Source organism: Lactuca serriola, chromosome 9 (genome assembly GCF_051521515.1).
Source record: "Lactuca serriola cultivar US96UC23 chromosome 9, Lser_US96UC23_V15, whole genome shotgun sequence".
NCBI classification, from domain to species: Eukaryota; Viridiplantae; Streptophyta; class Magnoliopsida; order Asterales; family Asteraceae; genus Lactuca; species Lactuca serriola.
The window spans coordinates 152,204,386-152,216,814 of NC_136416.1; the positions used below are offsets into that span (position 1 = coordinate 152,204,386).

Here is a 12,429-nt window from a genome sequence, read left to right on the forward strand (position 1 = left end):
TGTAGAGAGGAAAAGGCCAAGAGCATTGAGGATTGAAATCGTCTCAACAATTTGGGAAAGAATTAAGAAAGCTCAGGAGGAATCTCTGGAGGGAGATAACCGAAAGGAGGAATGTTTAGGCAAAACATTAGTGTTCGGTACAAACAGCCAATGATTGAAGGTATTCCAAAACAGAATTTGGATGCCTAATATTGGAGGAATGAAGGATCTTCTAATGGAAGAAGCTCACAAGACCATGTACTCAGTTCATCCAGGCAACACCAAGATGTATATGGATCTAAAACCGTATTACTAGTGGCCGACGATGAAGTTCGATATTGCTAAGTATGTGGTTGAGTGTGTGATCTACGTCAAAGTTAAAGTGAAACATCAGAGACCATATGGAAATTTGGAACCTTTAACAGTACCCATGGGCAAATGGGAAGACATCAACCATGGATTTTTTGACCAAATTGCCTAGAACGAATGAAGGTCACGACATGATTTGGGTAATCATAAACCGATTTAAAAAGAGTGTGCATTTCATAACAGCCAATGAGAGATTTTCTATGGATAAGCTTGCAAAAGTTTACATGAAAGAGATAGTGAAAGCTCATGATGTTCCCTTGACAATTGTGTCAGACCATGACAGTCGTTTTACTTCTTGGTTTTGGAGGAGTCTACATGAAGAGATGGGTACAAAATTGTGTTTCAATATTGCTTACCATCCATAGACTGATGGTCAAAGCGAGAGAATGATTCAAATACTGGAAGATATGTTACAATCTTATGCATTGGAGTTTATGGGTAACTGGGATGAGCATCTATCATTGGTGGAATTTTCCTTCAATAATAGTTACCATTTGAGCATTAAGATGGCACCTTAACAAGAACTATATGGACATAAGTTTCGTATGCCATCTTGTTGGCTTGAAGCCAGAGAGAAGCAGTTTATGGATCCCGAGATTGTCCACCAGACTGCTGAGAAGTTGAAAGTGATTAGAGAAAGGATGCTAGCAGCTCAAAATCGTCAAAAGAGATATGCAAATAAGAAGCGACAACCTATTACTTTTGAAATCGGAGACGAAGTATTGCTTAAAGTCTCTCCATGGAAGGGAATTATCAGATTTAGGAAACGAGGGAAGCTGAGTTCAAGATTCATTAGACCATTCAAAGTTCTTCAGAGAATTGGAAACCAAGCTTACAAGATGGAATTACCAGAAGAACTGGAAGGTATTCATAACACCTTTCATGTGTGTTATTTGAGGAAGTTCACGGGAAAAGTTCCCGATGTGATTCCACTTTCGGAGATGAGGATTCATGAGAACAAGAGGTTTATTGAAGAGATCGAAGCGATTATTGACCGAAAGACGAAGAAGTTACGACATAAGATGGTTAAATTAGTGCTCGTGCAATGGAAACATATATATGGCTGAACCTCACATAGGAGATAGAGGACGACATAAGGAGTCGCTATCCACATCTGTTTGTTGATGCATGATTCTGAGGACGGAATCATCCTAAGGGGGAGAGAGTTGTAACACCCGTGTTTCTTTCTAGGCATTAATAAGATGATGTAATTGTAATGTTCAACAATTGTAACCTTTATATGATATAAATAAGAGAATTATTTAGTATTTATATGTAGCATACGTGCTTAAGCCGATATAGAAAAATAAGAAATAAAACACATGTCTTAAATAGAATAATAATTAGGCCAAATAACCTTGATGAAAGTCGAAGTAGTCGTGATGAGGATTCCGGGGATATAACGAACGCTCAAATCGGACACAGAACAAAGAAGTTACGATTCATTGAAGTTTCGTGTTCGACTAGATACGACATCGAGTGTCGTAAATAGTGAATCAGAGATAGGTAGGTTATTAGCCTAAGTGATCTAAACGAAAGTCGTAGTAATCGTAAAACCGAGAGCATGCATATAGAGAACGTCTAAATCTGACTTCATGAGAGGAAGTTATGATTTTTCTAATATTTCAGCATAACTGTGTTAACAGAGAAATCAATTTTTAGATCGGTTGATTTTTAGCCGAAACAATCTAAATGAGAATTGAAGATCTCATTAATAGGAGTCCATCGATATAAAGACAGTCGAGAACAGACATCAAACGAGAGATTTGTGTACTTTTAAAGGACTTTAACAGTCTAAGCCTGTAAAAAAAATATAACTTTAAAAATAAATTCAAAATTAACTAATAAAGTCTAAATGAAAGTTGTAGGTCTCGTCGATAGCTACATGTGGATATAAAACGTGTCGAAAACGGAGCTCATATGAAGAAAATATGAGTTTTTAAGATTTTATAAAAATTCGCACGCAGCCATGCGAACATACAAGATATGCAGCGTACATCTTACATCCACCTAAATCTTAACATGTGGCACCACGTAGAGAACGACACGTTAGCACCCTGCCCATTTGCACAGCGCACCTCGACAAAGTGTGCGATACATATCTTTTTTCGGCTATAAATACCCACCTCCGTATATGCTTCTCATATTTCACCCCTACAACTCAATCCCTCGAGTTCTCTCTACATTAGATCCAAATTTCCTTAGTTTCTAGTATATCGGAGAAGCCCTACGACCCCTGAGTGCCTGACAAGTAATAGCCTTCGAGTAGAAGCGTTGTCAGTGTAATTTTCGAACTTTTGTCTTGGGAATCTCTGTAAGTTCATTTACACTCTATATTATTTTAGTGTAATTTATATTTAAATTCATAGTCGTTGTATGAATTTAAAAATAAGATTTGTTAGTTAATCCAACGTCATATTACTGATTGCTCTACTTACGGAGATGATGTCTAGGCTGGATTTAGTGAGGTGTTTAAAGTGGTATTTTCAAACAGTATACTTTGTATACCAAACAAACCCTACCTCCAATATGATCCTACCTGGTTGTCCCTTATCAGCTATAGACCAGAAGACATGAGACATTGGGATTATTGAGGGATCTACACTATCATTAGTCATAAGGAATATTAGACTAAGACTTAATGATAATTATACTAGGTTACCTTAAAGGAAATGTTAAGTGCTGAAATGAAGCGCATTCCAACTTTCCAGTAATCCACTTTATCAAGTGAGTACATATCTACCTTCAACTTACATATAGATATAAAGTATCTAGATGATTAAATGCTTTGTGTGCCTATTATCTGAATTACTTGATATATGTGTTAGATAAATTATATGATTTTACTTGATTTAATAATATATGTATTTTCTTATATATTCATATAAAATATATTGGGTAATGATGGGTGATGAAAATGATGAGATGATGATGAGAGGACTTGGATATTGATGACTATTCGTCTAAAAAAATATAGATGATGATCATAGACTATTCTAGATAGTCCAGTGGAACGTTGGCATGCTTGCAACCTGTCGGTGTTAGTGAAATATTTGTTCATTTAATGTATTCTATCCCCCCTATGGTTGCCTTATTGACACATATTGCTATAGGAGTCCCCAAAGTAGTATTGTTTACCTGCTGATGATGATGATCCTTAGGATAGGCCCTTGAGATCAGTATTATAGGATTAGTATATGTGAATAATGGGAATGGGTAATCGGGTAAAAGATTTGATGTGAAATATATAATTAAAGAACTTAATTATTATAGGTTCAAAACTCTATGTGCTCACCATACCCCCAAGCTCGACCCACTCAGTTTCTTTATATAACAGGTAGCGGTACGGAGGCACTTGGATGATGAGTGATTTGAGGAGTTTGTTGGTTGTTAGTATAATAAGATGTTGTAAGGCCTATTAATACTTTTTTATGCTTATGTCTCTGTATCGGCGATGACATCCCTTGGTCTTAAATATAAATGATATACATTTCGTCAGAATTGCTTTGATAATAATATTATCATGTTTGGGAACAAATTCCGCATTAAGTTTTATACTCTGAAATAATTAAATCATAAATAAAAAGTTTTAAATTGGCCGTAAAAAATGGGGATGTCTCACATGTGAAAGAGGTGAAAGATTGTTAGACCTCGTCCATACTGATGTATGTAGTCCTTTCAGATCCACTACAAGGGATATTAATCGCTAGTACATGATGTTTACTGATGATTATAGTAGAGTTTATGTGAAAAAAAATCCGTTGTACAAATCTTAATCTTGTAACCTAAAAAACCCATCACTTATTTCCTTTAGGCTTACATTTTTAGTAGAAGCAATGACTAGCCATTGGGATTAGGGATCATGACCACCTATTTCCTAGATCGATGATGGGAGACCCATTTAAGTAGACGTTAAAAAGGATATACCCCTCTTCCTAGTGATATAAATGTGGGTGACCTTCCTTCTCTAACAACTTGAGAGGAGACCTCTCAAGTGTCCATTGCTATTTTGTAAGATTAGACCTATTAAGATTGACATGAGGTTGGGATAGTAGCATGCATTGTATTTTATATATGATTTAATTTCCAGATGTACATATTTTTGGAAAAGTATAAACTTATTGTATATTGATTTGAAACTCTAGTGTTTATCATGTTTTAAAAATAATTTTTGGAGGTTTAATTCAAGTAAGTAAATTGCTATCTCTTAATCTAAATGAATCAACCTCAGGTAGCTCATTAGACAATTCTATTGTCTAATTTATTTTGATGTGCATTCAGATTGCAGAACCTAGTTTGGGTTAGGGATTAGCTTGGACTTTTAGAAGGCCACAGATTGTGTGGTAATCTTGAATCTTGTGTTGATATGTATATTGTTAACAACATTGATAGCTTTCAACTTTAACTAAGTTTACTATTTTGGGACCAATGTAATTTTCCGCAAACCTAATTTTTGAATATTTTTCGAAAGCCTTAACAAAAGAATTTCATAAGTATGATTTCAAATAGGCCCTAACGAGGGGTATTACAATATGCACGTGTCTTTACCCCACAGCCAAAATTCTTGAGGTGTAATGCTATCTCTTGAAATATAACTTTGTCAAAGTTTATATGCAACGTGCTTACAAGGTAATATTTAGTACTTGGATATTTAAATACATTATTTTCTTATATTATAATTTTTATTAGTTTCTTATAATATATAATTATAAGAAAAAGGGCCTTAGGAGAACATAGCTATTTGTATGCAAAATCTTCTATAGAGAGGTTCCGACCTTACTGACTTCTATGAGATCAAAGTTGGTAATGGGAAAGTACTAGATTCTGGTTTGATATTTGAGTGGGAATAGTCTTCCATGTCAACAATTTCCTAGAGGTTTTACGTTGTGGTCATTACTATGTTTTTGGGTAGTTTGTAAGTTTCACAATTATCTTGTGTTTGGAACAGTTAAACATGGATACTCGACTATTTTTTTATGACTAGTTTCTTGGTCTTTTTTATGAATTTTTAATGAGTAAAAATTGTAAGGTCCTGTTTGATAAACGTCCGATCAAGTCGAGTCAGACGTTTTTGGCTGACTCGGTCAGCAAAACATGTTTGGTAATCCAACTTTGGACATCCGATTCGGTAAGAAACGTCTGATTCTGATTCAAATAGAAAGGAAAACTAGCTGACTAAGGAAATGGGGATACATTTCCATCTTTACCCTTACCTTCACTTTCTCTTTCAGAGCCTCCATTAGTCCGTCCCAAGGACCGACTCGGAATGGTTCAACCCAGGAGAATGACCGTCGTTGTTTAATTCTTAAGAAACTCTTTATATAGGCCTGAGCAGTGCTTAAATTTTATCCCACAAGCGATGTGGGACTTCTCAAAGACTGAGGATGAAAATGGATATATGGGATGGATGTATAACTATGGCAAAATAAAATCACGTGGCAAGAATCGATCTATGGTCATCTTGGTAAAATGTCGAAGCTATAACAAACCAATCATGTTGCTGCTATGTATTTTAATCACAAAAAATTAATATAATATGAATTTCATAGGCACATAGGTTAACCACCACCTTATTTGCTCTTTCAGCTACAACTTAATTATTGGAAGAACTTTAGACACGCTTTAGGGATTTGGTTTTGAAATCCTTTTCATTATTTTATTTGGTTAAAAAAAATGTGAGTTCAATTAACGAGATTTTGACTTTGTGGTTATATTGTGCATTTAACTATTGAATATATATATATATATATATATATATATATATATATATATATATATATATATATATATATATATATCAGTGTTGTAAAAATCCCGATTAGGTTCCGATTAATCCGTAGGCGCTACCCGACCGATTAGAGGGCGCCTAATGATTAATCTATGCATACAAAGTGACTGAAATAGTAGAAAACGATGAAATTTTAACACACCGAAGAAGTTCTATCTCAACAGAAACCATTTGAGCAATTAATGGTCCCCGCCTAACCGATTAATACCTTAACCTTAGTCCACCGACTAGCTAACGTCGAACGTTTTTTACAACCTTGATATATATATATATATATATATATATATATATATATATATATATAGTGTTATAATTAAATCTACTTATAATTTTGGTATATATAATTTTCTAAAAATATTTCTACATGAAGCAGCAGGGTAAAATGGTCATTTTTCATCAGTCAACATATTCAGTTAGATGTGCAATCAAACATCATGGTTTCTTACTCAGTCATGATTTCTTACCCAGACAGATCTTTCTCAGTCAGCACTTTCTAAGTCAACAACTATCAAACGGGACCTAAGTTGAATTAGGTTAGTTGGTTGCACAACATGACCTTAGCTACTATGTCTTTGTAATTTTTATTTTGCCGCTAGCTCATTGCTAATCGCTTAAAATATTCTTGTTGTGTCAAAAAAACCAAACATATTTTCAAGATATGAAAAATATGGTATTTTATAAAAAAAAAAAAAAAAATAGGCATTATTTTAGAACTTAGACATAATCACACATCAAAATATTCATTGTATGTTGAAGAAAAATACATGATATATCTTCTCTTAAAATAAGATCACTTTAAATGAAAAACCTTGAATGTGACTTAAAAATATACAATATTTTATAAAGGTTTTTGGTTGGTTAAATAGATTTTCACCAAACAAATCGTAATAGTTTATTGATATCCCTATAGAAACAACTACATACCACATTTGCATATGTCCAACCTTGTCCATGACTTATATCTAAAATTCAAGTTTATTGATTTTTTTCCTACTTTAAGCCTTTTTATTCACATATCGTTCACACCAATAAGTGTAAGTAAGCCTTTTTATTCACATATTGTTCACACAAATAAGTGCAAGTAAGCATTGTTCAAAGTTTATATTCTATCATTGCAATCTCTAACCTTAATTCCCGTAAAAAGTTTTACCCTAATCTTAGTTCCCGTAAAAAGTTTTAGGCACAACAATTTTGTAAAATTTTTGGACAAATAATTTATGGCATTGACTTTTTCAATATCAATATTGCATTTTGTGAATTATCTTATAGTAATATATGCCTAAATATACGAGTGCCAACAATGACGAAACCAGAAACTTTCAATAGCAGTGACACAAAAAAAATCCAATATTTCTTCATGTTTGACCTAATAGTAGTTGCATAATTATAGTAGTGGCATGGACCCCGGGACACATACCTTCTGCCACTTAGTGCAAATGATATTAAAATTATAACAAAACATTAATTTTTGTAGAGTACTTCAAATTGGTTAAATTTTGTTTAAAACATTGTTGATAACCCAAATAGACATGCATATTTAGACCGATAGTCCTAACGGTCTAAACTGCCAGACATAAAGACATAAGAGAGTGTCGTGACATGAAAACCTAGAATTACCTTCACTCATAAACAAAGAACCACAATTTTTATGTTTTTTGCAACCTAAAACTCATTTCAACCGATTCAAAAGTCTATCAAATTATCGATCCATCGATGGGAGTTTGCCAAACACATACAATCATACACCAATATCATTCGGAATTGGAACAACTATTTTGAATTAAGCTCTTTTCTTTTTAGTGTGATAATATCCCAACCATCATCTTTTTATAATATTTTCAGAAGGATAAAATGGTCCAAATGCTCACACTCCTCTTTATGAACCATGCAGTTCCAACCTAACTTGGCCATTTATGAAATCCCCAAACTCCAGCCTAACTCGGACATTTATGAAATCAACCAACTCCTACCTACAACCTATCTAAATAACTCTTTATGAACCGGAACTAAAAAGATGACCCCAAAAATCAAAACGGAAAAAACCGAAAGAGAACGAAAAGATTGCAAGACCGAATTGGTCTAGAACAAGATCTGAAAAAAAAAAAAAAAAAAAAAAAAAAAAAAAAAAAAAAAAAAAACGGATTATTCTAAAATCGATGTCTTAACCCAATATTGGGTTGGGCTTGACCACTGTTTCTGATATTTCACATTGGGTTGCAAACCAAAGCCCATCGATCAAATGAACAACACCTCTGGTCTGGCGGGTGGCCCCTGCCCCCTGCTGGCCTGCTATACAACTTTCAAGGTCGGGGGTTTAAGCTTCTTCACCATCATCGCCGATGGAGGTTTAACCTTTCATTTCCGACGAATGAAATGGGTTTATCTCGCCTCATCTATTTCCGACGCCTCTTTCCTCGAAACCCTTGTCTCCACAAAACCATTTTCATCAGTCAACTGATTTTGAAGCCCTTCTCTTCCAGCACACCCACTCCAGACCAAACAAATCCAAAACCAACTTCCCTCTCTGCGCGCATGAGCTTTGTATTCGATCAAATAGATGCCATTGAGAAAGAACGTTCCGAAAAAGACGAAACCCTACAACGAATCCGATCTTGGCGTGAATCCAAGAAAGAAAAGCAACCCATCATCGAACATGAAGAGACTGCGAAACACGCCGACGATGTTACCGTTTCTGGGGTTAAGGAGAAAGGATTGATGACCAGAGGAGTGGAATTGGTCCATCCATGGCCGGAGTGGATTGAATTGATGGAGAGGTTAGTTCAGCAGAACTATTTTGATTGTCGAAGAAAAGACGAAGATAAAATGATTTCGGATTCAGGGTTTGGTGATGCTGATGCTGATGGTGGCTTTATGGCGGAGGTAATGGAGGAAGGTTTTGATTTCACTAGAGATTGGAAGACTGTTCAGACTGCTGGTCTTAATTTTGGCAAAGATAGGTTTGATATCTTGAGGTCAGTTAGGGTTCTATGCCATTTCTGTATACGAAACTTGTTTTCATTTTTTCCATTTACATTTGAGATTTTAAGGTGGAAATTTATTTCAGATCATTACCAAGACAAGATATACAACTTTTAGTTGGGTATGGATGCCCTAGTGCAGACAAGAAGGTCGTCTTCTCTGCAAAGTTGTTGAGGAAACATGTTCATCTTGATGAAGGAGATGTAAGTTATATACAATACAACATACTTTATTTTTTTACCTATAATAGCAATGTGATTATTTGTATTTCAGGTTTGTAGTTCATGTAGCTTAAGGAGTTCTTGTGAACGTGCATATTTGCTAACAAATAAAGAAGATGAGGCAAGAACCATTGACATTATGCGTGTTTTGATGACATATGGATTTGATCCTGTAAATGGATCAGTTGTGAATGACTCACTTTTAAAGAAGAAAAAAGTGAAGATGGCTATTAGAAAACTGCTTCATGAAGTGGTGAAATTGAGTGGAATCCCAATAGATCCAAATCTTCCACCACCTATCATAAAAAGGCCTCCTCCTAAGGTGAAGCAAACACCTCCTCCTCCTAGAAAACGAGTGGGGCGTGATGATGTTGAGATGAAAAAAGGCGATTGGCTTTGTCCAAAGTAAGTGCATTTTATATCATTTTACTTTCAGTCTTTTTTGTTATTATGATATTGTATTTTGAAAAATGTACATTTCAGGTGTGACTTCATGAATTTTGCAAAGAACACTGTGTGTTTACAGTGTGATGCAAAGCGTCCAAAGAGACAACTGCTTCCAGGCGAATGGGAATGTCCTGAGTATGTTGCATTCTTCCCCTGTTTTCAAATTATGCTTTTTTATGGACATTGAAAATAGGATTATATGTGTATTTATGTAAACAATGTTTCACCTTTTTCTCAGTTTATGCAACAGTTTTAAGCTATACACTGATATAATCAATTCACTTTTTTTCACGATTTGTTCTATTTTCCAGGTGTCAGTTCTTGAACTACAGGAGGAATATGGCGTGTTTCCACTGTGAATGCAAGCGGCCAAAAGATGAATTTACAGAAAATCAAATGCAAGAAAGGGAACGTGGGCCCGGGCCAAGGGCAAAAATGGACAACAACACTCCTTCACGAAAAGAAGTCTCGGATGCATGGAACTTTGATTTTGATGAAAATGAATCAGATGGAGCTGAAGTTTCTGCTTTTGAATATGCAGATTCCCGAAAACTAGATGAAGAATATATGACACGGTCGCGTGACACTTCATTCCAGAACAGGCGGCCTTTAAGGCCTCCGGAATCGGAATACGCGGATTCCAGTCCCAAGAGGCCGGGAGTCGGATTTGATGATTTCGATGACGAGGAAGACGATGATGTCAATAATTACGAGTTGGATACTAACCGGTTACCCAACGGTCCTTCGGTTAACTTTTCCGACCTTGACGTTGATTCCGATTCCGATCCCGAAGATAGCGACGGCAACCGGAATCATAATCGGAATCGGAATCGGAAACATGATGGGGTGGATTTCAATTCCGATGAAGATCTTCCGGTTCATCGAAACTGGAAATCTAGTCATGTTGCTAATTCTGGACGCGGAAGTAGACGTAAAGATTCCGATCTTAGTTCCGGTGATGAAGACTTGAGTGATGATGATTTCCCACCTAAACGCAATAAGGGAGGGAGAAATACAAGGTCAAATGATTATCGAAAAGGGAAAGATGAGTTTTTGAATGAGAGAGATGATAGATCAAGAGGAAGAAAAGCAATTCCTGATAGAAGAAGACAAAGTCCTTTTTCCAAAATTGCGGGATCAAGGCGAGATGGGCATGGAAATGAGGGTGGTGGGTCACGGGATTTTAAGAGCCGAAGAACAGAAAACTTTGGTGGTGATAAACAGAAGAATCGGAGGGATTCTGGGGACAGTTATATGGATCATGAAAGATTTAGTAGGCCGAGGGTGAATGTTAGGTGAGTGATGTTTTTATGTATCACAAATCCCATGTGGTTTGGTTTCTCCATTTATAGGTCTAAGAAATGAGAGGTTATAGATAGGTGGAGAAAAGGAGAACGAGTTTCGGGGTTAAAAGACCAAAATCAGAGGTTGATTTTTTGATTTCTTACTATGTGAGATTTTTTGTTTGGGGTAAAAAGTTGAGTTTTGATGAAAAGTGACAACTTGTAAGATTGGTGAGTTTTTTCGTTTGTATTATTATGAAACGTGAAATAAATATATAGGTATTTGAAGGAAATAATGTTACTGATATGTGGAGGTTTTAGGTTCTTATTGTAACAGAATAATTGCAAGGGTGGATTTTAAATATGTTAAAGTGGGGAGCAAAGTTATCAAAATCTAGATGTCATCTAAGAACGTTTTATATTTTGTGAGATTGTGATTGTAAGGTTGAATTTTTTAAACATGAATCATACTTTTAGTTGTCAGGAAACCTCACAAATTTGAAAGAAAACATCCTAAGCAAAATATGAAACAACATCAATGTATTTATGTACAACTAAAGAAATGACATCATAGAGGAAATAACAATGTTTGGCCTAATTCAAGATAAACAGATTAAATTATGATGTGCTAAGAGACTTCTTGCGACCTTCTCGATTTGTCTCTTACGACCTTCTCGATTTTAAGTTGATGATGATTTTTGAGTATCGTCTATATTAAAGACTAAAAAGGTGGCATCGGATTGTATTAAGATCTTAAGGATCTTAGTCGGGATCCCAATATGGATTTTACTTCAGATAATCAAGATTGTTTTTTTGCTTGTAAGATCTTAATATCACGATCGGGATCTTGGTGGGGAAGTTTGTTTTTGAAAACTTAATGATTTATTTCATGGTTGTCAAAATCGTGATCCTCATTGTAGGATCGTACGATCCTACCTATAAAAAAACAATTCGGATCGTAAAATGATCGTATTTAAAGTAGGATTGCAAGTAGGATCATAAGATCGAGATCCGATCCAATCCCATATTCCCTTGATTATTTATTTATTTATTTATTTTTTGCAAATGATTTTTTTTTACCATTTTATGTTTTTTATCATTTACTAATCTACCATTTATCATTTTTTATTGTGACTTATGACTAATATTTTGGAGTTTTTTTTTAACTTTTGAATCAAAAATTAAATGTTTGTAATATTTTTCATGATTAAATATTATAAATTAAAATTATATTTTATTTTGTGGGATCTTAGGATCTGGATCCCGATCTTGCGAACCCAAAAACGATTCTAGGTAGGATCCCGATCTTGACAACCTTGGTTTATTTAGCGTCGCACCACATACCCAAAAACGATTCTAGGTA

At 35.0% G+C, this 12,429-nt stretch overlaps 1 protein-coding gene across 1 annotated transcript; it reads left to right on the forward strand.

Annotated features, from left to right (window-relative positions):
• Positions 1 to 8,414: 8,414 nt before the first annotated feature.
• On the forward strand, positions 8,415 to 11,362 carry LOC145073551 (zinc finger (Ran-binding) family protein). The gene is made up of 5 exons (XM_079020094.1): positions 8,415 to 9,108; positions 9,201 to 9,318; positions 9,389 to 9,741; positions 9,820 to 9,918; positions 10,095 to 11,362. Exons 1-5 carry the CDS (start codon positions 8,510 to 8,512, stop codon positions 11,080 to 11,082), a joined length of 2,157 nt encoding a protein of 718 aa, XP_078876220.1. The 5' UTR covers positions 8,415 to 8,509; the 3' UTR covers positions 11,083 to 11,362.
• Positions 11,363 to 12,429: the final 1,067 nt, after the last annotated feature.

Excerpts from the sequence above, each read along its gene's own strand:
- LOC145073551 (XM_079020094.1), top strand. The coding sequence starts at position 8,510 with ATGGGTTTATCTCGCCTCATCTATTTCCGACGCCTCTTTCCTCGAAAC. Across the intron at positions 9,319-9,388 it reads TTCATCTTGATGAAGGAGAT|GTTTGTAGTTCATGTAGCTT; the intron begins GTAAGTTATATA and ends TTTGTATTTCAG. Across the intron at positions 9,742-9,819 it reads GGCGATTGGCTTTGTCCAAA|GTGTGACTTCATGAATTTTG; the intron begins GTAAGTGCATTT and ends TGTACATTTCAG.